The following is a 26,456-nucleotide window of genomic DNA, read 5'->3' as shown; positions in this document are numbered from 1 at the left end:
GCAGAGGTGATGGCAACCAGGAAAGCAGTCTTCAGAGTAAGAAGGCGGAGAGGACAGTTATGAAGTGTCTCAAAGGGAGCAAGGTTCAGGTCCCACTGGGGCATCACAAATGGAACTGGAGGGAACATGTGTGATCCCCTTAAACATTTATTGACAATTGGGGACTTGAACAAAGATGGCTGATCAGGTAGCCTCAAGAAGGCGGAAAGGGCAGAAAGGTAGCCCTTGATAGTGCCCAGAGCAGAGCCCTGCTGGGCAAGAGAAAGAAGGGCGAGGAGAACCACAGAAAGGGGGGCAGAGAGTGGATCCACAGCCTTTGCTGTGCACCATGCCACAAATCTGTTCCACCTGCAGGCGTATACCGACTTTGTGGAGGGACGCCTGGCTGCCAGAATGACATTACAGACTTCAGGAGGCAGGTCAAATGGCCTCAACTGTCGCCGCTCAATCTCCAAGCATGGAGGTGGAGACTGGACAGGTTTGGGTGGAGGACCGTCCCCTGCTGCTGCAACAGAAGGTCCTCCTGAAGAGGCAGACGAATCGGGGGATCGACATACATGCTGAGTAGCTCTGGATACCAATATCTTCGTGCCCAGTCCGGAGCCACAAGGATAACCTGGGCCCGGTCACGCCTGATCTTCAGCACTCTGGGCAGAAGTGGTATAGGCGGAAAGGCATACAATAGATCGCAACTTCACTCGCGACGAAAAGCGTCTCCGAGCGAGTGCCGCCTTGGAAATTCCAACGCGCAGAACTGATGACATTGCGTGTTCTCTTCTGTGGCGAATAGATCTAACCAAGGCTCTCCCCACTGCTGAAAGAGGCCTTGCGCCACGTCCGAGTTCAGACGCCATTCGTGATCCATCATGCACCAACAGCTGAGTTCGTCCGCCCTGGCGTTCAGGGAACCCTGCCAGGTGTTGAACCACCAGGGTCACGCCCTGATGTTCCAGCCACTGCCAGAGGCGCAGAGCCTCCTGGCATATAGTCCACGACCCCACCCCGCCCTGTTTGTTGCAGTACCACCTGGCGGTGGTGTTGTCCGTGAACACCTGCACTACACTCCCCCGGACAGAGGGGAGGAATGCCTTCAGTGCAAGCCGGATCGCCCGCAGCTCCAGAAGGTTGATGTGGAGCCGAGACTCCGCCGGAGACCAGAGGCCTCTGATCTCCGCCTCTCCCATGTGGCCCACCCAGCCCTGGAGGGACGCGTCGGTCACAACTACGTGCGCCGGTTGGGGTAGGGAGAGGGATCTGCCGCTGACCCAATCGCGGTCCGTGAGCCACCACTGCAACTGTCTTGCAGTGCCCTCCGAGATCAAGACATGGTCGGACAAGTTGCCATGATGCTGGGCCCACTGAAACTTCAGGTCCCACTGCAGAGCCCGCATCCGCCACCGGGCGTGATGCACCAGAAGGGTGCAGGAGGCCATCAGCCCCAGAAGCCGCAGCGTCAACCTGACCGAGACTCGGGATAAAGGCTGAAAGATCGGAATCAGAGCCTGAATATCCCGAACCTGCTGTTCAGGAGTATAAACCCAAAACTGCGCAGAGTCTAGAACCGCTCCGATGAAGAGGAGCTTCTGAGAGGGACACAGGTGTGACTTCGGCACATTGATGGAGAACCCCAGCAGATGCAGGAGGTTGGCCGTAGTCTGGAGGTGGCTGACGACTGTTTGGGGCGAGCCCGCCTTTAACAACCAGTCGTCGAGGTAGGGGAAGACAAACCCCTAACCTGCGCAGATGAGCTGCGACCACCGCCATCACTTTCGTCAACACCCGTGGGGCGCTGGTAAGGGCCAAGGGGAGCACGGTAAACTGAAAGTGCTCGTGGCCTACCGTGAACCGCAGGTAACGCCGGTGGGCCGGCAGGACGGGGATGTGAAAATAAGCGTCCTGCAAGTCCAACGCTACCATCCAGGGTCTAGGGCAGCTAAGACCGGAGCCAATGTCAGCATCTTGAACTTCTCCTTCAGGAGTAAGCCGTTGACGTTCCGTAGGTTCAAGATAGGGCGTAGGCCCCCTTTGCCATTCTTGGGTACCAGAAAGTAGTGGGAGTAACAACCACACCCTACTTCTGGCCCAGGAACGCGCTCGATGGCCCCCTTGGCCAAGAGGGCCGTAACTTCCTCTTGTAGAAGTCTCAAGTGATCCCCGACACTCGGTGGCACGGCTGGAGGTGACGCCTCGAAGGGGAGGGAGTAGCCCCCTTCGGACGATTTGCAGCACCCACCTGTCCGAAGTGACAGTGCCCCAGTGGTGGTGGTGATGGCGAACCCTGCCCCCCACTGGCATCGAATGGGCCTGAAAGCACGGACTAGGAGGCTTTTGAGGCATATGTTGCAGGGGTAGGTGTGGACTGGCCTCGCCGTTGCACCCGGACTGCCGCCACGGCTGTTTCCACGTCCGCCACCGCTCTGGATGGTAGTCTGCGGCCCGTGGCTGGCAGAACGTGTGGAGGCGCCCCTTCCTTGGCCACGCAAGGAGCGAAAGGCAGCCGTTTGCTGGCGCGGGGCCGAGAGGCCCAAGGACTTGGCCGTAGCCCTGGAGTCCTTAAAACGCTCAAGCGCATGGTCTGCCTTGTCATCGAAGAGGCAACGGCCATCGAACGGCATGTCCATAAGTGTGTTTTGGACATCAGCCGAGAAGTTGGCAGATCTCAACCAGGCGTGGCGACGAATCAACACCGTCGTTGCCATCGCTCTGCCCAGTGAGTCAGTATAGTGTCCAGCCCACACCGGATGGAATAACGCGCCGCATCTCGACCCTCCACAAGGGCTTGTCTAGTTTAGCCCGGACCTCCACCGGGCATTCTAGAAGCACGTTCGCGACCGTATCCCACAGAGAGTGGGTGTAGCGGCCCAAGGAATGCGGTATTGACTGACCGCAATCCTAAACTCAGGGAGGAGAATACTCTTTCCGTATTGCTCGTACCTCTTGGATTCCCGGTCGGGGGAGCCGACGGGAATGCGGTCTGGGAATTAGAGGCCCAGGCTCTCGGGAGTGGGGTGGGTAGACAGAAAACAAGGGTCGCCCGGAGCCGGGGGTGGCGCCTGGCCACGTTCCTATCCACAGCTGACCTGTGGCAGGCTTGGACCAAGTGCCCAGAAGAAAGGACTAAAAATCCTTGACTTATTTACTCTTTTTGTGGCAGACATCTTGACCAGCTTGCTGAGCAGAAATTGCAAAGAGGTATTTTCACCACCCCACGCGATCACATATGTTAAACCTCCCCTGCTCAAAATTGGCTGGGGACATAAAACTGGAGCAATAAATCCCCTCCTGAACCTCCATTAGGGACCAGTCATTTTCACTTTAAAGTGACCTTACCCTAAGAACTGGTCTCTTTTAGACTAATCTAATCTCTTCTCATCTACAGCGCACTCTATATAGCTATGTATTTACAACTCAGGTGATAGAATGTCTTTATTGTAGTATTATACTGCTTCTTGTAACTTAGATATTTTTAATGTGCACCCAATTCACTTTGCACTGATCGCTACCTCATATTTCTGGCTGCTCATTAGTGGCACTTGACGCATTAACTTGTTGTTAGCACCTATATTTTATGCCAGTATTTCATCAGTATTATATTCTTATCTGGTTATTGTATATTTGTGGATGTTGCACCCATTGCACTTTTATTCCTGTAATGTATTTACTGCTACCACATATATTTTGATCTTTCACTAGTGACCCTCTTCTGACCCATGCAACCTATTGTTCTGCATTTATCTGTGCTATTGTATATCTCTTCTGTTCACTCTCCCACACCCACCTCTACGCCATACTAACATGGATCACAGCGGCAAGCACACATATAAAATAAACTACCCACCCGCACTCACCAAAAAAGCCGCTAAACGATTCAAACACAACTTCCTGAGGTCTCACCCTGAAACACCCTTTGCCGACACCTACTTCTCACCGGTAAATGGATCCCTGAACACCGATATTATCTTCCACACCACACGCAGAGCTCAGTGGAGAAAAGCGTTCCTTACCTTACTCAACGTCTCCACCACCAGGAAATCCGCTCATGGCCTAACACTCTCCATAGCACCATCCCGACTCTTCCCAGGCAGAACAGCCATTACTATAAACAATAACGGGATTGTCCTAATTTAATCCACAGACAGGAACCTGGAACTACTCGACAACCTGTTCCCCACTTTCAAAGAACACCTCTCCAACCGTCGGACCTCTACACATACTCCACCCCAACTAAACCAGAACTCCACACTTCCAACTATCGTCTCAGAACGACTCACCGCTTCTGACCCTCACAACTAGACTCTCCCATCCCAACTTCCCCCCCACTATCCCCACCCCCACCACTCCCTGCACCCCCGCTTCTCCTAGCTCCCCCTCCTGCCTGGACCTCTCTCCCCCCACTCCCTCCTCTCTCGCTACTCATGGCCCCCACTCCTCCCTCAACATTTCCCCCTCCACTCTTTGCACTCAACACACTCCTGACATACACCCCTCCCTCAACATCTCCCCCCCATTCCCTGTACTCCCGCCACTCCTAGCCCCCCACTTCTCCCTCAACAGCTTCCCCCTCATTCTCTGCACTCAACCCATTCCTGACCTACACCACCCCCTCAACATCTCCCCCCCACTCCCTGCACTCCAGCCACTCCTAGCCTTCACTCCCTCACTCCCTGCACTCTCGCCTCTCCTAGCCTTCACTGCTCTCTCAATCGCCCCCCCCCCCACTCTCTGCACTCCCGCCACTCCTGGCCCCCACTCCTCCCTCAACATCTCCCCCCCCCACTCTCACTACACTTGCACCCCCGCAACAACCAGTCTCCACACGTCTCGCAATTGCCTCACCCCTCCGGTCATTGACTACCCTTCCAATAATACCAACCCCATACCCAACTGCACGCTGGACACAATCATGACCACCCTCCTCCAAGTGAAAGAAGAACTTCACACGCTCAAAGAGTCACTCCTCACGTACCCTAAACACCCCCCTCTCACCACCACTTCTCAACGAATGAACAACGCCCCCGCACATCCTATTCACCCCTTACATGCTCCCTGATTCAGCAAGGAAGCTTTTGATGCGTGGTTTAATCCTATCGAGGCTCGACTATGGGAACGCGCTGTTTCTTGGTGCTCCCGAAGCGACTTTCAAAACCCTCCAACAGGTGCAAAATGCAGCTGCGAGAGTCTTAATGGATGTTCCCAGAAGGCAGTCTGCCGCCCCGGCCCTCAAAACGCTTCACTGGCTCCCCGTGAAGGAGCGGGTGAAATTTAAAGCGCTATGCACGGCTCACAAAATCCTGCATGGTAAGGGCCCCCCCATCCTTTTTAACTTGGCCCGTCCTTATAAGCCCACACGTCCTTTGCGCTCTGACCAAAAACATCTTCTGCAGTCAGCGAGAGTAAGTAGAGCTCGCTCTGGGGGGAGGCGTTTCTCAGTGCAAGTGGCGACTCTGTGGAACTCTTTGCCCCTGAAGATTCGTTCAGAGCCCAAGATCCTATTGTTTAGGAAACTTCTGAAGACCTATTTGTTTCCACAGTAATGATTGGACTTGAGCCCCTCCTCTTGGCCTGTTTCGCGCCGGGATGCCCCTGGGTAAGCTGAGCGCGCTATAAATTTCATATAATAATAATAATAATAATACATGTGACCTCTATCCCCTCTCGCAGTACCTCCATCCGGCCCCAGCGCACTATCAAGACACATCCTACTCACCCCCTACTTTGGTCCTCTATCCCCTCTCGCAATACCTCCAACCGCCCACAGCGCGCTATCAAGACTCTCTCGGACCGTGACATACATGCCCTACTCAGCACATATTTCCCGGCAACCCAAAACGTCTTAGCCCCCACACACCTGTCCATTCCTACGATTCTCTCCAACCCTATCAGGCACCCCACGCATAGCAACAGAGGCTCCGTTCCCAACAACCTCACTAAAGTTCCTCTCACTATAGACCCCTCCACCTCCCCTTGCACACCCAGACTCAAATGTACACTTCTTAACTGTAGATCGGCCCAAAAACATTCATCGGAGGTCGCTGACCTCATCATGTCTATGAACCTTGACCTGGCCATACTAACTGAAACATGGTTAACTGAATCCTCCAATCCTATCATGGATATCCTAGTCCTCCCCAGCTACAGCATCACTAGACTTGACAGGTCCAACAAGACAGGTGGTGGAATAGCATGCATTTACAAGAGTAACCTCTCAATTAATAAAGTCACCGCCCCGTCCCTTACCTCATGTGAATACTTCTGCCTGGATGTCATCAGTGAGAACAAACCTGTATGTTCACTGCACATCATATACCACCCACCGGGGGACAACCTCGTCTTCTCCCAACAACTCATGGACACAATGTCAATCAACTCAGGACGGCAAAACACACAAATCTACCTTGGCGACTACAATCTCCACTGGAATGACTGCAGTGACGCAGTAGTTAACAGCCTCAAAAATTTCCTTAACGCTTCTGACCTCACTCAAATATGCAACAGCCCGACACATGACAAAGGCTCTATCCTCGACCTTGTCATCTCCAAAGAAGGCACCATTCAACTTGACTCTATCCAACCTTGTGACTGGTCAGACCACCATATTATCACATTCCTCATCAAGGAAAAAGTTAAACGCATCCCGGTGCAATACTCCATGCCCAAAGTTTGGAAAAGAGACTTGAGGAAACTTAATCCAAACTCTCTACCCCCGAACAGCTGCAATCTCCTACTCCCCCCTACCGACGCTACTGATGTTCAGTGCCTAACTGACCACTATCTCAACTCAATGACCTCAATAATCAATGAGGCTGCTCCAATGCAACTGAAAAGAGTATCCACCAAGATATCCAACCCGTGGTACAACGGGAGTCTCAATGATGACAGACGGGCTATGCGAACGGCAGAGCGCACCTGGAGATCAGCGCCCTCGACACTGCACCTAAAAACTCTGAGGAAAAAGAGAAACGCATACTTCAGGAAAATAAAACGCTCAAAGTCAGAGTTCTTCAGACTCCAGCTAGACCAAGCAAAAAACCGTCCAAGTAAACTGTTCGAGCTAATCCGATCTCAATCTAAGGAACAACCCCCAGCTGTCGACAAAATGAGCACTACTCCTTCCTGTGAAGATTTCGCGGCTTTCTTTAACAAAAAAACTGACAATATAAGGAGCGACCTCCTCAATGAGGCAAGCCTTTACTCAATACCCAATTGCATAACACCCAATAAACTAAAAAACAATGCGACATGGTCATCCTTTGACACCTACTCTGAAGAAGAAATTGACAGAATACTTAGCACCCTAAAACCATCCAATCACCTCACTGACCCTCTTCCTGCTAACGCCGTAAAATACTTCATCCCGTTGCTCCTCCCACTGTGGACTAAAATGATCAATAGCTCACTTCAGCAAGGAACCATCCCTGACTCCCTCAAAGTTGGTCAAGTCACACCTCTACTGAAGAAACCAACAGCCGACCCCACTGATCTAAACAACTACCGTCCGATTACCAACATTCCCACTCTCGCCAAACTTTTAGAAAAATACGTCCAACTACAACTGACAAAGCACATAGAACAGTTTGATCTCCTCAACCCTCATCAATCAGGCTTCCGAGCAGGGCACAGCACTGAAACAGCTATGACTCACATAATTGACGACGCCCTCCAAATTCTAGATCAAAATGATACCTGCCTCCTCATCCTCCTCGATCTCTCCTCAGCATTCGACACAGTGAAACATGAGAACTTACTCGAACTCTTAAACACAAGAATAGGCCTCTCTTTCTACACAACCGGTCTCAGAAATTCAAGAGCAAAAACCTGATGTCCTCCCCAGTACCGGTATCGCTAGGTGTCCCACAAGGTTCCTGTCTATCCCCTACTCTGTTCAACCTAGTTATGGAACCTCTCACCACCCTGCTACAAGCATCCAATGTACACTTTCACATGTACGTCGATGATACTCAACTATATCTCAAGTTACAATCCCCCAAAGACATCTTGCGTCTGAACTCAACGATCAGAAGCACCCAATCTTGGCTGGCCGATAACCACCTCAAACTCAATGCTATGAAAACCGAGTTCCTCCTAATCTCACCCCCCTCGAAAATATCTTCCGCACAAACATGGCTTAAGCACCTAACAGCACTCAATGTCCAACCGACCATCGTGGACTCAGCAAAATCGTTAGGCATAACACTTGACACCAACCTCAACATGCAGCAGCATATCAGCAAGGCAACTAAGGGGGCGAACTTCCAAATAAATACCTTGAGGAAACTTAAACCCTTCCTCCCAGCAAAAGACTTCCAAACCGCAGTACAAGCACTAGTCATCCCTCGCATAGACTACGGCAGCGTGGCCCTCTGCGGCCTCCCCCAAACTACAACTGCACCACTCAGAGCGTCACTAAATGCAGCAGCAAGACTCATCACTGGATCTAAAAAACATTCGCATATCTCCCCTGACTTTAAATCCTTGAACTGGCTGCCTCTCGAAGCCAGAATACACCTGAAAATTGCCTGCATGACACACAAGGCTATACACCTGAAATCACCCGGCTACCTCACCTATAAGCTGACAATTTCCGGCGGTTCCAGAACCACCAGAAGTACAAACAATCTTCTGCTGAAACCTCGAAGATTCCGGAAGGAAAAAACCTACAAACGCTCCTTCTCAGGAATGGCGCCTAGGATCTGGAACGCCTTCCCTCCTGAAACCAGACTCATCTCCTCCACTCTTCTTTTTAAGAAAGAAGTCAAAAATATCCTTATGGCTAAATACACTTGAACAATTACGTTTGAGATACAATGAGATCAGTATTACCGGTCCGATTCCTATGCACATGTGTTGTTATTTGTACTAGTCTAAAATGTTTAGGTTCCTGCTCCCTCATATCTGTATTATGTTCTATTTTTGTATTATCTACATTGTTGATGACCTACGTTCCAATTATGCCATGCTACCTCATACCTGTAATATATGTAATAGTTCTACTTGTTACATTAACTTGTTGACCTGCCTTCCTACTATGCTCCCCTGTTTCCCCACCCTTCCACCTCCCTTTGTAAAGCGCTCCGTTATCTGCAAAGATCTTGTTCGCGCTATATAAAACTTTCAAAATAAATAAATAAAAATAAAGTCTGATAGGGCCTCATTAAACGGTAGCAGAGGCTCGGACGAGCTTGCCTGCGGTTTAAGGACCTCAGTGAGGAGGTTAGCCCTCACGGTCGCGACGGGGAGCTCAAGGCCCAAGGCCTTGGCCGCACTCATCAGCACCACGCTATAGGCAGCCCCCTCCTCCGTAGCCACGCTAGGAGCGGAGACAAAACCAGTGTCGGGCGAAGTGTCCAGACCACTGGCATCCCCAAGCCCTCCTGTCCAGTCTGTAGAATACTGACACTCCCGTGCCAGAGGGTCCTCAGATCCCTCCCAGTCCCCCTCGTCACCCATCGCCTAGTACTCAGGCTCAAAGGATGGGGCCGGGTCATAGAAATAGAAATCTCCCATCAGCGTAGAGAGCAGCGCTGAGCGGCGCCGCTCCGACGCCGGACCCGAACCGAGGGCAGGACCAGGGACGGCGTAGTCCTGGGACGGAGCCGGGGGCGACACCCTTGGGGCCGGCGAGGTCGACCGGCAGCGACCCGGATCCGGAGGGGCCCTGTAGCGTCGGGACCGAAGTCGCCAACAGCGCTGGGGCCGGAGCACCTGGCGGCATCAGGCCGGAGCAGCCGGCCCGCGTGGGGACCCAGTCGGGACCGCTTGGCCTGAAGGCGCCGAGGAACCAGATGGAGGAGCGAGCGACCTCATGACCATGAGGAAGTCATCAATCTCCCCCAGCTTCGCGTTCTGCCCAGGGACCGGCGGGTATGGAGCAGGTCGAGACACCGCATGGGCGGTGTCGCCCGAACCCCCGGCCACATTGCGCGAGCGTCGGGGGGAGTCAGAAGAGCGATGACGTCTCTTCGACTTCTTGTGCTTACCTGAGGAGCCTGAAGACCGTGGACGACTCCCGGACCCATGGTGGCACCAGCAATGAAGACACCGGCGATGGGGGTCGGTAACCGACATCAGTTGGTCGCAGTCAGCACAGGGTTTGAACCCGGGCATCCCTACCGGCACCGTCGGAGTCGTACAGACTTCGAAGCAGATCAAAAATGATCGAAAAAGTTTAATCAAAAATAGACTAAGGGTACCACTTTTTCCGGATCAGCGCTTGCTGGCGCAGAAAAAAGAAGAACTGACGTCAGCACGCGGAGGCGGCGTCTAAGTACTCCGACGATGTCATCACGGCGCCCACAACGGACGTGGAGCCGCGGACGATGCCTACCGACGCGCATGGGTACTGCTACGCAAAAAAATTCCGGATCCAGTCTGACGCCTGGGGATATTCTAAGGTAAGGAATCTATCACTAACAGGTCTCTTTCAGATATTAAGAATTCTACTGCTTCTTTGACGTGAAGGGCCTGGGCACTTTCCAAGTTTGTATAAGAAAACAAGTTACTTACCTGTAACTGTAGTTCTCCAGTATTGGAAGCTTTCATAGATTCACATACCTGAATCATTTCCCCGTCGTCGAGACGGGAGTCTCCGGTACTTAAAAAAGTAATGGTTATCAGTATAGCTAAGCGTAAAACAGGCCTAGGCCTATTATTCTTTTGCAACCCATAACTTTCGTTATGTAAAAAAGGGCCAAACTTTTCACTTAGCCAATCAGAGGCACTCACCCTCTAGAACCCTCCTGAGAGAACCTCTTGCCCCTCAGATTTTCGGGCACTTGTGCTATAATATTTTCCGTACCCAATCCGAGGTGAGCCTTTCATGGGAGGAGGGTGGGCGTATGTGAATCTATGAAAGCTTCCAATACTGGAGAACTACCGTTACTCCAGTATTGGAGCTTTCATAGATTCACATACCTGAATAAGAATAGCGAGCAGTAAATTATAGCACATTTTGTCTTTGTCACCTTGTTTTCATTAACATGCAACATAGTAGTAACCATATCAATATATACATAGACATATTGCCTCTCCATGACATATCCAATATCAAATCAACAATAAAATGTGCTTTCCTGACCCAAGAAAGGAAGGAGGGATGAGAAAGAGGCTCACCGTTATTGGAAAAGGTTCCGCAGCACTGCTTGTCCCACTGCTACATCCCTCCTTGCATGAGCATCTAGGCAGTAATGCCTGGTGAAGGTATGCGTACTCCTCCAGGTGGCTGCTCTGCAGATATCCTATATGGAGACGCCTGAAAATCGAGCAGTTGAGGTTGATACCGCTCTTGTGGAATGCGCACAAACACGTGCAGTCAATGGTTTTACCGCTGCTTGGTGGCAGAACTGGATAGCACTTGAGATCCATCTTGAGATTCCTCGCTTTGACAACGGGAAACCTTTTCTGGGGGCACTAAATGCCACAAAAAATTGTGTAGACTTTCTTAACGGCTTTGTCCTTTGCAAATAGAACTGCAGACAACGCTGGACATCCAGAGTGTGGAGAGTCCTTTCCGCCGCCGTCGATGGCTGAGGAAAAAAAACTTTTCATGATTAAGGGCTCATTTAAATGGAAAGCTGTTGGTACTTTCGGAATGAATCTTGGATTCGTTCTGAGGACTAATCGGTCTTCCCTGAATTGGAGAAATGGTTCTTGCGTTGTAAGGGCTTGTATTTCTCCTACCCTTCTGGCTGATGTTAGAGCTATTAAAAGAGCCACTTTCCAGGAGAGGAATTTTAGATCAGCTTTATGTATTGGCTCAAATGGCGGTTTCATATGTTGTGACAAGACATCGTTCAGTTGCCATACAGGTGGTGGAGGTCTGATGGGTGGGTAAACTCGAAATAACCCCTTCATAAATTGCTTCACAATTCTCTCCGACCACAGAGAAGGACATGCTGAGTTTCTCCTGTATCGTGAAATTGCCGCCAAATGCACCTTAATAGATGCATGGGCTAATCCCGATTTCGATAGTGTTAGCAAATATGGGATAATCTGATGCGCCTCTGCCCGCAGAGGATCTAAGTATTCTCCTGACACCATAAGCAGAATCTCTTCCATTTCATCCTGTACGTTCTATCAGTGCTTTTCGCTCTTGCTTTTGCCAGAATTTCTCTGCATTCTGCTGGAATGTTCAAGTGCTGAAATTCTCCATAGTCAGGAGCCAGGCCGCTAATTGCAATGATGTCGGGTCCGGATGCCGTACTTGTCCCTTCTCCATAGTCAGTAGTGTTGGAATTGGTCGAAGACATATTGGCTCGGTCTCGGATAAAAGGAGCAGCTCTGTGAACCAATGCTGCCTGGGCCACCAAGGAGCTATCAGTATCATCCTGTACGGTTCTTTTTTAATCTTCGTGAGTACTCGTGGCAGGAAGGGAATCGGCGGAAATGCGTAGGCAAAGACGCCTGACCATGCCATCAAAAACTCATTCCCCCATGATCCCCTTTGGTGACGCCAACTTGCAAAGAATCGGCATTTCTTATTCTGGGCTGTGGCAAATAGATCCACCGTTGGTATTCCCCACTTGGTAAAGATGGACATCAGTGTGTCCTGATCCAGCTCCCACTCGTGACAGGTCGTTTTCTGCCTGCTGAGGGTGTCCGCTGTCGTGTTTTGATCTCCTGGAAGATGTATGGCTTTCAGAGTCACTCTGATCTATCGCCCATTTCCATATTTTCTGTGCTTCTTTTGACAGAGAGAGATCTTGTTCCTCCCTGCTTGTTTATATAGTGCATTGCAGTTGTGTTGTCTGTCCGCACTAACACTGATCTTCCGTCTATTCTTGGCAGGAAGGCCAACAACGCTATTCCTATTGTCCTTAACTTCAATAGGTTTATGTGAAGGTGTTCTTGTCTGCGCCATCGACCGCTGACCTGTAACTCCTGTTACTCCTGTAACTCTCGACGGCCCCCCATCCCTCGAGAGAGGCATCCGTGGTGACCACCAACGGACCTGGTTCGGTCAGGTAAGAGAGACCCACAGAGATATTGTTCCTGCGAGTCCACCACTTTGCTGCCAGCAACATTGGACGCGTGATTCTTATCTTGTCCTCGAAGGATCCCTTTGCTTGGCACCACTGAAGATCCAGTACTTCTTGTAACGGTCGCATTCGTAAGCGACATAGGGGAATGAGTGGTATGCATGAGGACATTGTTCCCAGAAGCGACTTGTATCTTCCGACTGAAAGAGAATTTCTTTTGCCGAATCCCTTGGCTAGATTTACGAGTCCCAACTGTCTTTCCACTGACGGGAATGCTTTGTTTTGTGTTGTATCCAGGATTGCACCTAAAAACTTGATCGTCCTGGATGACTGTAGAGATGATTTTTCTACATTCAAGGTCAGGCCCAGATCCGCAAACAGCTGCATGCATGCTACGGTGGAAGCGTGAGCTGCTTCCTGCGACGGTGCCTTTATCAACCACTCGTCCAGGTATGGAAATATCTGGTGGTATTGTCTTCTTAGACAGGCCGCCACCGGCGCCAGACATTTTGTAAATATTCTCGGTGCAGACTTTAGGCCGAATGGTAGCACCTTGAAATGGTAATGGTCTTTCGCCACTGCAAAACGAAGGAACTTTCTGTGGGACTGATGGATGGGGATATGGAAATATGCATCTTGTAAATAAAGGGAGGTCATCTGATCCCCTGGGTTTAAGAGCATCAGAATATCCTGCAGGGTTACCATTCTGAATGACTGTTTCTTGAGGTAGGCATTTAGGGACCTTAAGTCCAAGATCGGACGCCACCTGAGAGCATCTTTTCTGATCAAGAAGAAACGGGAATAAAATCCTCTTCCTCTGGGAGTTCGGCACCGGTTCTATTGCTCCCTTTCGGAGCATTGCCCGAATCTCCCGACGCATCTGGGATAGGTGTTTTGCTTCTTGATAGGTCGGTGACGTGGGAGGAGGGAAGTGGAGGAATTCTAATGTATGTCCGAATTGTATTACGTGGAGAAGCCATTTTTCCGATGTTCTCTTCCGCCACTGTGGTAAATAATGAGTCACTCTTCCACCCAGGGGAACATTTGACAGGATAGGAGGAGAAGGATTCGCAATCTGTAGGTTGTCATTGTCTTTTATTATTACCTCTTCCTGAATTACCTCCTCGTCCTCTGAGTGGACTTAGAGTAGCCTCCCGATTGTTTCTGCCCATATTGCTGCCGATAGGGCTGCGAAGAGAAAGGATAGGATGTATATCTTCCTTGTTGGTATCCACCTCTATACGAGGGCTGTCCTCTTCCACGGGTGCCTCCAAAAGGCCCCTTCCGGTACTGTAATGCACCTAAGGATTTCGCTGTATCCGTGTCTTTAATATTTTGAAGGGTGTCATCCACCATGCGCCCAAAGAGATCCTCCCCATCAAAGGGTAGGTCCAGAATCTTATTTTGGACCTCTGGTCTAAAGGAAGTGGCCCTCAGCCAACCTTGGCGCCTCAAAACTGCTGCTCCTCCTAGGGAACGAAACGCTGTGGTAGCTATATCCATAGCGCAATCAATAACTTCAGCCGAAGTTCTCTCTCCCTCTTGTAAAACCTTCTTCGCCTCCTGCTTAGAGTCTTCCGGGAGGAGGTCGATATAGGGTGCTACATCACACCACATCTGTCTGTCATATCTGCCCAGGATTGCAAGGGCATTAGCAGCTCTGACCAGGAGCGCTGACATGGAGGAGAATCTTTTCCCTGCGTTATCTAAACGCCGTCCCTCCCTGTCCGGAGGTGCCGAAATCGGTGCTGCTGGAGTTTTTACTTCTGCTGCGCTGCTTGCGAGATGATGGAGTCCGGTTTAGGATGGCCCGTAAACACGCTGGAGCGTCTGCAGGTGCCTTATATTTTTTATCCAGCCTCGCTAGTACCGGTGTAACCGCTGCTGGAGTATGGTCTGGTGCATGTCTAAGAACTATGATCCGACGACCTGCAAGGAGGATGTTATCCTTCCATACCTTCTGCATCTAGCTCAGTCTGGCCTCCGTCAGAATATTCGGTTTGACCTTCGCGACGGGAAGCTCAAGGTGTAAGGCCTTGGCAGCCCTCATCAGGACCACCGAATAGGCAGCACCCGCCTCGGACGCCACAGGGGACGGAGAGACAAACCCAGGGTTGGGCGACTCGTCCAGGCCACTGGCATCACCCAGATCACCTACCCAGTCCACATCGTACTGGCAGGCACGGGATAGAGGGTCCTCAGACCCCTCCCAACCCTCTCCATACTCCTCCTCGTCATACCCATATTCTGGGTCGACGATATAGACATCGGGGTCAACGGGCCCCATCGGCGTCGGCCGACGCCGGTCCGGCTCCGAGTCCGGAGTCGGGGAGGAAAGGGGGGTGGCGCCGCGCGGCGTCGGTGCCGGGGACCCGACGCCGGCCGGAGCCGACGGCGGAGTCGCTGCACCACGCGGGGGCGGTACCACGGGTTGGCCCACAGGAACCGACGCCGGAGAGGCCGGAAGACCAGCCGGCGACGAACCAGAGGGAACCAGCGGCGCCGGGGCCGGAGCCACCGGCGGCGCCGGGGCAGGAGCACCCGAACCGCTCGGGCCCCCAGACGGGACCGACGGGCCCGCAGGCGCCGAAGGCCCCGCCGGAGAAGACCTCGCCCTCATAGCAATGAGGAAGGCCTCGATCTCCTCACGCGACGCGCCTTCCCCAGGGACCGACAGGTGTGGGGTAGACGGCGTCGGCGACCCATGCGGGACCGCGGGGGTGGGGTCACCCGAGCCCCCGGCCGCAGCACGCGGGCGTCGGGGGGAGTCGGGGGTGCGATGGCGACGCCCCGACTTCTTGTGCTTACCTGACGAGCCGGAGGAATGGTGGCGACTCCCGGAGCGCCCATGGCGGCTCCGCGACCGTTCCCTCGACCGCTCCCTCGACCTCCGACCGGACCGGGACCGCTCTCGACGCGGGGCCGACAACCGGAGCTCGAGAAGCTTGCGGGACCGCTCCCGCCTAGCTTTTCCAGTCAAGGCCCGACAGTCGACGCAGGACTCCACGTCGTGGTCCGCGCCCAGACACCGGAGGCAGAGTCGATGGTGGTCGGTGACCGACATCATGCGGTCGCACTCGTCACAACTCTTGAAACCGGGCATCCTACCGGCACCGTAAAGATCAATCAGTTAACAAAAAACTTGGTCAAAAGACCGGAGTACTGCTCTTCGGATCTGCGCTAACTGGCGCGGAAAAAAGAAGAACTGACGTCAGCGCGCGGAGGCGGCGTCTATATACTCCAGCGACGTCATCACGGCGCACGACGCCGACGACGCGGAGCCGCAGGGGACGCCTGCAGACGACGCCTACCGACGCGCAGGGGTACTGCTACGCAAAAGTTTCCGGATCCAGACTGACGCCTGGGGATATTCTAAGGTAAGGAATCTAATACTAACCTGTTTCTTTCAGATTTCCATTCCATTAAGGTTCATCTGGCTGCATTGACTGCTTTCAGAAAATGCCCTTCGCAGACATCCTTCTTCCAGATTCCTGTGATTAAGGATTTTTTGGAAGGGTTGAAGAAGGTGTTCCCTCCTGTTCGGCTTCCTTCGCCTTCATGGGAACTGAATGTGGTGCTGTCCAGGCTGATGAAGGAACCCTTCGAACCTATTCATAAGTCTTCCCTGCAGCACCTGTCTTGGAAGGTTGCGTTCCTCGTGGCCATTACATCGTCCCGCAGGGTGAGTGAAATTCAGGCATTGTGTTGCCATGAACCTTATACTGTATTTCATGCTGCTACGGTTGTAATGCATACTTCACCCTAAGTTCCTTCCCAAGGTGATTTCTGATTTTCATCTTAATCAGACTATAACTTTACCAACATTTTTCCAGAATCCTTCCACCCCAGCGGAACGGTCTCTTCATTCCCTGGATGTCAGAAGGGTGTTGAAATTCTATCTGGATAAGACCAAGGATATTCGTAGATCCGACCAATTGTTAACTATGGGTCGGTTAGGACTGGTCTGGCTACTTCGAAGCTGTCCATCTCTAGGTGGATTGTGTCATGTATCCAGCTCTAATAATTATAATTGTAATTCTGAAGCATATAAAGCGCATGGTTACACTTACCAGTGTGTCCCCGCGCTGAATAAACCGCTGAGGAACCCGTCCTGGCCTGTTCCTGTGAGGCGCCCAACTCCTGGCACCCCCCTGGTGAAGCCAGGCATCCTTAGCGATTAGGGCCGGTGTAGAGACTAAGCAAGCTATTGCCCAGAGTTGCAGCGTGGCACCCCATAATTAGAGTAGGCACTGTGCTGAGAATTATCGGGTCCGCGGACATTTGAGCTCAAGACCCTGCCGCGACGGGAATTGAACCCTGGTCCCGGGCCAGACCTCTGCATCAGGGTCTGCCGCTCTAATCAGTGAGCCACGCTCCTCCACTGTTCTCTGTTATCAGAGAGCGAATAAGACCTTAGGGGGTAAGCTTAAGGCTCATTCTACCAGGGGAAAAGCAGCTACAACAGCTTTGCTTCGTAATGTTCCCATTGCAGATATCTGCAGGGCGGCCACATGGAAGTCGGTCCACACCTTTGCTAAGCATTACTGTCTGGACTCTGATGCCAGGGCAGATGCTCAGGTTGGACAGGCTTCGCTACGGAATTTGCTCGCACAATAGTGGTGTTGTCTATTTTTTCTCCACCGCTGGGTTGTTTTTGGATGGGCTTGCCATTCTATTCACTAGATTATGACTATACACAGAGATCCCCTACTACAGAAGGAGTAGTTTAAAGTGCAGATAAGGAGTAGTTTCTTACCTGTAACTCAAGTTCTGTAGTAGGGGTATCTCTGTTATAGTCATAAGCGCTCGCCCTCCTCCCCGGTGGAGAAAATGGTACTGCGATGTATGCTACAGGCCATGCTTTATGCACCTTCAAAAAGAACTGAAAGTAAAAGGAAGGGGCTGTGCATGCTGGGATACCGAGGGTCTCTAGAGTTCCTTAAAGGCACGGTATCCCTTTTCCAGACACATAATGGCAGCCTATGGAGGCTTGTCTGTCCATTCCTTCCTCTCTATCATTCCAAGGATTGGTGAGGGGAGGAAAGTTTCTCTATGAGTGAAACTTGACAAATTGTATTAAATGCGTTATTGGTGTTATATCCTTGGCATTTCTAGCTGAAGTACTGGACAGTGTAGCCTTGTAGGTACAGGCTGCATTATTGTCTTTAATTTTCTCTTAAGTGTCTATGCAGGACTGCAATGAAGACAGCTTAAGAAATTATTTTTGATTGCTCCGGGGTCCACGCACATGGGCGGGACTATTCACTAGATTATGACTATACACAGAGATCCCCTACTACAGAATAACTGTATGAAGTGCAGGTAAGGCCTGATTCCTGCAGATGCAGGAGGCGGCTTATAAATGCCTATAGTGGCAAAAACTTCGCAGCATTGCAGGCCCGTGTAGTATGCCTGCTCGCTTGAGCAGGATAGTCATACATTCCTGTGAGAGATCAAGATAGCCAGACCCTAAGACCTTAAGTGTCAGATTGCTAGGTTGAGCTGTTTGGTGTCTGTGTGACTGATGTTGCCATGGCTCTCAGTGAGAACGTCCAGCATAACAAGGAGCTTTTTGTGGAGGCTGATGGACATCTTGAGATTAAAAATCAATGGCTGACTGGCACAATGGGGACAACCAGGATGAGTGAGAGGGATGTTTTCCTCGTCTTCCTTACCACGTAAGGAGTGGGAGAAAAGAAAATGCACAGGGAAAGAACCCTGGCCCATCCATACTGCATTACCCTTGTACAGTGGGTACTTGGAGGCAAAGTGTAGGCATTTTGAGTCTTTGGGGGTTGCGAACAGGTTGATTTATGAGGTGCCCCAGTGAGAGAAGTAGCTGTGAATGAATGGAGTGCAGTTCTCCTTTGCATGTCCTGCTGAGCAAGTCCACAAAGCCATTTTCCAATACTATCTGGTGCTCCGCCAGTATGTGCAAGAGGTGGTGGATGCCCAGTGCCAGAAATATTGCACTAGTTCAGACAGCGAGAAAGTGTGCTGGTTAGTTTCTGGAGATAACACATGGTGGCATCGTCTATTTGATGTACCTTGCCCAAAAATTACCTGAAAGGCAGATATGAGAGCTAGATATACAGCTAGCAGATCGAGGAAGTTAATGTGGCTCCCCCTATTGTAGAGGACATATTCATATCAGTGCCTCCCACATAGGCCATCAAACACTGATAGCATCCAGCAGTGGGCTGTGCAAGGTAGGAGCAACCAAGATGGCGGTGGAGTAACCGCTCGAAGCTGGAGCTCCACCGGATGAGGCCCAAAATTAACCAAGGTCCCCCTACCACTGGGATCCTGATCAAATTCTCAACACTGCTGCTGGGAATGGGGATGATCTGCGGACTTTGGAACAGTCCCTGCCATCTCTCCTCACTTGACCTGGGGGTGAGCTGGAGGATGAGGAAGACTGCGTTTACCAGCAACACCGTGACCAGTGCTCTTGATGGAACTTTGACGATGCCCCCTTGGCGGAAACCCTAAGTGTCTATACTTTCCTCTGTGCCCGAGCAACATTGGCTGATGCCCGGTGGAGCTGTCCTATGCAGCTATAGAGGAGTTTGGCTCTGGTTCACCCCTCGGCCGGCACCTACCCAGCTGGACATCGGACATTGTATTCCTCACCCCCCGTTGTTTTTTCCTACCTGCTTTCCTTACCCGTTTATCATTCCCCCTCTATCTATTCACCCTCCATAAGACATGTGTACGCGCTAATAACTCACATTGTGTAATCTCATGTTTTTTTCCTCCTATGTCTATACTTGTCTATGTAATTATGTAACCTGTAACTCACTGATCCTCATGTAAAGCGTTCTGATACCTCCGGGTCTAGCCGGCGCTATATAAAACTTTGCAAATAAATAAAAATAAAATTAAGTTCTGGCAATCAGAATATAGTAGTGATTCCTTGCATCAATCTAAGGGAGACAGTGAAGCCTTTTATTTACACATCTTGGGCCCAAATTGTGGATCACCATAACCCTCTTTAAGGCTTTGGTCCTCTGCAGAGTTTACATAGAAATTGTTGCTGTTCCACCACTGAAGATAGGTGAGAAAACTGGCCTTTACCAGCACTCTCACTTACAGCGAGGCTCTGCTTATGACCACTGCTGAAAGGTATGGGGTGCAATGGCAATGCAGGAGGCCATCATTCCTAGGAGGCGAATCAAAGTTCTGATTGTAAGCCGGCAACTGGGCTGAAAAAGGTGCAGCAGCTGCTAAAATGCCAACACTGTTGGGTCGGGGGTAGCCTTTCCTGGTGACCTAGTTTAGAGAGGGCTGAATCAGAAGGGGTTGAAGGTCGCACTTGTTGGCATTTATGGTTAACTACAAGCTTCTGTAGCAGGGAGATAGCAACAAGTGTGGGCTAGGCTTTCTGCCTCTTAATAATAAAGTAGTTTATAAAGTAGTTTATAAAGCGCCTGGCGACGCCTCCCGGCGTGTCCCCGCGCTATGGAGAACAAGTTACCCAGCAGCTCTTGGCACCCCCCTTACCTGCCGGCTATTTTATAAATTATACAGATAGGTTTTCAAGACACTTCTAAATCTGGTCTCGGATTCTTCCAGTCTTAAGGATGTAGGGAGTTTGTTCCAGTTTTTTGCCACTACAACTCTAAAAGAGCGACCACCGAGTTTCGCTCTTTTTGCACGGGGGATCGTCAGAGCGTAAAGCTCTGCTAGGCTCATACCTATGTACTAGATCAAAAAGATAGGATGGAGCTTTATGCGGGAGTATTCTATGGCATACTAAGAGAGCTTTATACATCACTCTCTTCCTGACCGGTAGCCAGTGTAGGGCCGCTAAAGCTGGTTTGGATGCTGCTCTATTAGGGAGTCTTAATACAAGACGGGCCGCTGTATTTTGGAGGACTTGCAGGCGCCCCAGACTTTTATCTGTGGCGCCTACAAACAGAACGTTCCCGTAATCCATACGGGACGTCACCAGCGCCCGAGTCATAGTGCGTCTGGCATCCAGCGGGAGTAGGTCTAGGGTGTGTTTTCAATATCCCAAAACATTTTCCCACTAGGCGACGAATGTGGCCTTCGTAGGACAGAGTTGGATCAACCCATATTCCCAAGTTCTTAGCTTCCTTGCAGAGGACCGGCGTTGGACCCAGAGATGATGGCCACCAGGCTGGTGTCCAGCTCAGTTTGCTCCCCCCACCACCATTACCTCCGTTTTGCATCAGTTTAGCTTCAGACAATGAGAGTCCATCCATTCTGCCAAAGCTTGCATACAGGCCTTGAAGTTGGGTGCCGCCGTTGAAGGTGCTTGAGACAAAGAGATCAGCAGTTGGGTGTCATCAGCGTAGGAGACCAACTCTACCCCATACGCTTGCACCACATCGGCCAGGGGGGGTCATATATAGATTAAAAAGAGTTGGGCTCAGGGCAGAGCCCTGAGGCACCCCCTGTTCTAAGGCCATCTCTGCTGACCTACAGGAGCCTCGTTGCACCTGAAAGCTTCTCCCTGTGAGGAAGGACTTCAGCCACCCCAGTGCGGAGTCCGTTACGCCTGCCTTAACTAGACACTGTAGTAGGATGGAGCGAGCTACAGTGTCGAACGCCGCACTGAGGTCAAGCATCACCAAGGCCATGGTATGACCTGCATACGCCCCTCGTCTCAGGGTCTCAGTCGCGCTCAAAAGGGCAGTCTCCGTCGAGAAGCCCGCCCGGAAGCCCGATTGAGAGGAGTGCAGAATGTGAGCTTTCTCGAAGTGTGCCATCAGTTGACAATTGGCCACTTTCTCCGCCACTTTTGCTAAATACGGAAGCAGAGAAATAGGTCTCAGATTCCCAAGTTTGTCATGGCTCACATTGGGTTTTTTCTTAATGGGAAGCACAAACGCTTTCTTCCAGTCCGCAGGGAGAGTTTCTGAGAGAAAAGAAACCTGGAGTATATGCCTAACATAGGGCTCCAGAACCATAAGGCTTTCTCCCATCACCCTGGGGGGAGCTGGGTCCCGAGGGGGACCAGATTTAATCCCCTGACATTCTGCGGAGCATCTCTGGGGGAGGAACAGAGAAGAACTTCAGGCCCCCTTCGATGTTATCTGTCCCCCTGACTACTTCAAAATTTATTCCATCTTCTGGTTTTTTGGTAAAGGTAGCATAGATGTCTCTGACCTTTCCCGCAAAATATTCAGCTACTTTATTAGACTCTGCCACCGAGTCATTATCAGTGGTGTTAGAATTAGCTACCACAGCGATTTCCTTAAAATTTTTAAAAAGCTCTTTCGATGAGTTATCTGCCTCTCTAATACGCTTTTTATAGTGGGCGGCTTTAGCTCCACGTACCATCATTTGATACTTTTTTTGCGCCTCCTTGTAGTGTATCTTGCTCAGAGGGCAAAAATCAGCCCGCCATCTCCGTTCCATTTTTTTACAAACCGATTTTGCAGCTTGCAGATCGGATGTAAACCAAGGAGCTGATTTTTTATCTCTATTCCCTACCTTAGCAAGATACATCGGAGCTACCTCATCGATCTTAATCCATAATCAAGGAATCGTGGAGGCAGGGGGAAGACATGAGTGTATAAGAGTGGTCACCACTGGCAGGCACTTTGTGAACACCTTTTGAGAAGTGGTAACCCCGAAAAGTAGTATTGTTTGGATGGGTATATGAAAGTAGGTATCTTCGCAGTAATTCGGTCATGTGGTGGCACCTGCAGGGTATTTAAAATGCTCTGACGGACACGAGGACCAGGATTGGCGCAAAGGAGCCATCCTACTTGGGATAAAGGAAGAGTAGGTGCCTGTGGCCTGGTGTTGTGAAGGAAATATTGCCCCTTTGTGAATTGATGGTGGAAAGGAGTCAGCCCACTTTACCCATGACTGCATTTTTCTGATCACATGTATACCTCTGTCTGAAAATGAGTGCACCTCAGTGCCAGGACTAAAGGGCTTGTCCTTTAGTTTTCAATGTTCCTTCCTTCTCTAATTTTTTTTTTTTTACTTACTGCACCTCCCCGGAGAGGGCTAATCGCTCACTTCATCTGCGGGTGCACATCGCACGCAGCTATTTCCCTTAACCAGGTGACAATCATTTAATTTTATTGTCCATAGTGTATCATTGTTTTACCATTCCATGATAGCCAACATGTGGGTTCTAAACATTGTACCCATGATTGAACATTAAAACAACAATATACTAATACCAATGCAAGATGGACATTCACTGCTATGTTCAATTGTATTTATTATTGCAAGCTTATGGTTACCAGCTGAGTTTTTGCGCTATTGTGGTCGAGTGAATGAATGCATGCATACATGGGTGCAATGACGAGTGAAGGGCGCATGTATGACATACTGACACACTAAAGCTAGTGACAGAGGAGACACTTATAAGCCACACCTATTATCATTGCCAATGCTTACTGGTGAAGGGATCTGTGGCACTTACCTTTTCAAGTGCAATGCGTGCATGTGTTTCATACACTTCAACCGTGAACTCTGTTCGAATACCCTGAACCTGCATGCAAACAATAAAGAAGATTTATTAACCCTAATTTTTACAGCCGTTGGTCTCCATTACCTTCAGCACTACACATTCTACAATATAAATTCTCCATTAGAGGGTATAATTATGATACTAATTAACAGGCTGCCACCAGTTCTAGTCTGCCCCACCATTAGCGACGATCTTCACTCCTAACTGGAATTCTTCCACTGGTCACCAAATAGTCCCTAATGAAAGTATAACCCCATACATTCAGAAATCTAATGTATCACCCGAATTATCACTAAGGCCCCAAAATGACTTTATTCTATGCTTAAGAACCTCTATGAGCAACTCTGTTATTAAAAGATCTAACCTTCCCCACTTCTGTACTAGGGTTCGTTGAGTATGGTTTTCCTTATCGAGGGTATAATTTGAGATTTGGAACCAGACAACTTTTTTACCCACTGCTTCCGGGCTATATTCCACATGTCTCTGGATTCGGAATACAGGCACAGTATCTCTCAAGACAATGTTTTGAATATTATCTTCCATGGGCTGCATAATTTTGTTAGGCATAATAAGAGAAAACAGGGTCTTAGCCAATGGTGATTTGTGCAATACTCAATTATTTTGCAAATTTTTCACCAATAATTTGAACACCAGTAAGCCATTCACCAATGCTCACTCGTAATTCCTAGAGTGCATCAGTGAAGACAAGCTTTTTAAATATTCATCTAAACTAGTAACAATAATCATGCCGATCATCCTTTAGCCCAGAGTTAGATATTCCCCACTATCAACTATGTCGTCATCAAATATCACCCAATTGTCCGAAAGAGATTTTGTCTAGTTTCGTTCTCATTGGATGTAGGGATAACCTTTTCAGGTTTTACTACTAGTGTCTCCTTTGCCTGCATTGGGTGCCGAATTGCAGTCTTTGCTTTTTTTTTTCCGTGGCCGTCGACATACCACCACGTGACGCGGACGCGCTTTCTCCGGAAGCTCCCACCTTTGGTTGCCATCTTCAAATTATTTTTTCTTGCCTTGTGTTAGTTTTGTTTCTCCATTAATCTTTTAAAGTCTTTCTCCTGTTTTAATCCCTTTCCTCCGGTCTCATCTTTCTCGCGGAGGAGGGTGGGTTTGCTAGTGAATCCAGAAAATCTTCAAGCTGCAAGACCACACCGACAGGTAAGAATCTACACGTTTTGCAGCGTAAATCTTTCTTGATTCACTTCTCTGTGCATAGACTTTGTAGCGGTTTGTCATTGTGGTGGCCGGGTGAATGTTGAGCTCTGGTTACTGAATATGTGTTATAAGACCTTCTGTCTCACTAGCGCATCCTTGTTAATTTGCATATCTACACAGCAGTGCTTAGTGAACGTGTGCACTGAAGACCAAGTTGCAGCTTGGCAAGTGTCTTGAATTGGTGTGTTAGCTAGAAACACAATTGTTGCTCCTTTCTTCCTCGTTGAGTGAGCATGAGCTGCTCCTTGTAACAGTTGTCCTGCTTGTTTGTGGCAGAGTTGTATGGTTTGTGCAATCCACTGTGCAATGGTATTTTTGGTAACTGGTCGTCCCAATAAACTGCTGGCAAAGGAAACAAAGAACTGCTTTGTCTTTCTGCACTCCTTTGTCCTTTCCATATAGTGCATTACAGCTCTCCTGGGGTCTAGTGTGTAGCACCCTTTCTGTGCTTGGTTTTTTGGAAAAAAAATAGGTATTTGGATTGTTTGATTGATGTGGAACCGTGACACCACCTTTGGCATGAAGTGTGGGTCGGTTCTCATTACAATCCTATCCTCGTGTATTTGCAAATAGGGCTCTTGAAGTGTTAGCGCTTGCAATTCAGTTACTCTTCGTAGTGATGTGATAGCCACTAAGAAGGCTGTCTTTAGCCTGAGCATGTGCAGTGTAGCCTAGTGAATAGGCTCAAATGGTGCCTTCATCAATTCAGTTAGCACTACGTTGAGGTTCCATGCTGGTGCTGGCATTCTGTTTGGAGTAGTGATTCTCTTTGCTCCTTCTAGAAATCTTTTTACTACTTGGGAGGTGAAGAAATGTTTCCCCGTTTCTCCTCTCGTGTAAGCCACTATCGCCGCTAAGTGCACCCTTAAGGACGTGTAGCTTAGTTTACTTTGTAGTAGATGCGTTAAGTATCTTAGTACTGTTGATCCTTTGTGATTCTCCTTTGCAGTTTCTCCCTAATGCACCATTCGGAGAATCTTTTCCTCTTTGCAAAATAGCATTTTTTTGTGGTAGGTCTTCTCGCTTACCTGAGCGCTGTCATTGTGCTTGCTGGTAGTTTGAGGTGTGCAAATTAAAGGTCTTCAGGAGCCATGCAGTTAGGATCTCTGGCTGTGGGTGTAGCACCCTTCCGTTCTGCATTGCTAACAGGTCCCTGCTTCTTGGGAATCTGTGTGCTGGTGCTTGCGCTATTTCCACTATTTGTGACAACCAGGACTGTCTGGCTCACTGAGGTGCTATTCGTATTAGCGACATGTTGCTGATCCTGCATTTGCTGAGTATCCTGTGTATCAGTGGAAAATATTTATTTATGGTATTTTTAGAGCGCGAACAAATGCCCATGGGCGTCTCGGCGCTATAGAATCAGTTAATGCCTCCTAAGAAGGAAGAGGGAGTGAGACCGGTCCAGTTACTAGGTGTATTGCCAGCTTACTTGTTAAACAACCAGGTCTTCAACCTTTTACGGAACTGAAGAAGAGTTACTTGACCTAATCAGTACCGGAAGTGAATTCCACAGTCTGGCTGCTGTGACCACGAAACGCCTATCTCCCTGGGAGACTGTCCTCGTCCGCGGTACCACTAGTTGATACTGTGTCATAGATCTCAGTTGTCTGGTAGGGCAGTAGGATATGAGCTGCTACCTAAGAAACTGTGGGCCTTGTCTGTGTAGCGCTTTGAATGTCAGGCACAAGGTTTTTAATTTGATCCTATTTTTAATCGTCAGCCAATGATAATTCCGAATAATTTGCGTAATCGATTTAAATTTTGGGGTCCTAGAGAGCAGTCTG

The 26,456-nt window shown here is 49.8% G+C and overlaps 1 protein-coding gene across 2 annotated transcripts in view; it reads right to left on the bottom strand.

Annotated features, from left to right (window-relative positions):
* Positions 1-26,456, bottom strand: part of LENG8 (leukocyte receptor cluster member 8) — a 129,111-nt gene that overhangs the window by 12,667 nt on the left and 89,988 nt on the right. For both annotated transcript variants that reach the window (XM_078655066.1, XM_078655068.1), the window contains exon 12: positions 23,386-23,454. In XM_078655066.1, coding sequence (XP_078511192.1) covers positions 23,386-23,454 — 69 coding nt within the window. The remainder of the gene's footprint in view (positions 1-23,385; positions 23,455-26,456) is intronic.

Source organism: Lissotriton helveticus, chromosome 7, assembly GCF_964261635.1.
Source record: "Lissotriton helveticus chromosome 7, aLisHel1.1, whole genome shotgun sequence".
In the NCBI taxonomy this organism is placed as follows: Eukaryota; Metazoa; Chordata; class Amphibia; order Caudata; family Salamandridae; genus Lissotriton; species Lissotriton helveticus.
The sequence above is the reverse complement of the archived record's forward strand: the minus strand, read 5'-3'. Positions and strand labels throughout refer to the sequence as shown.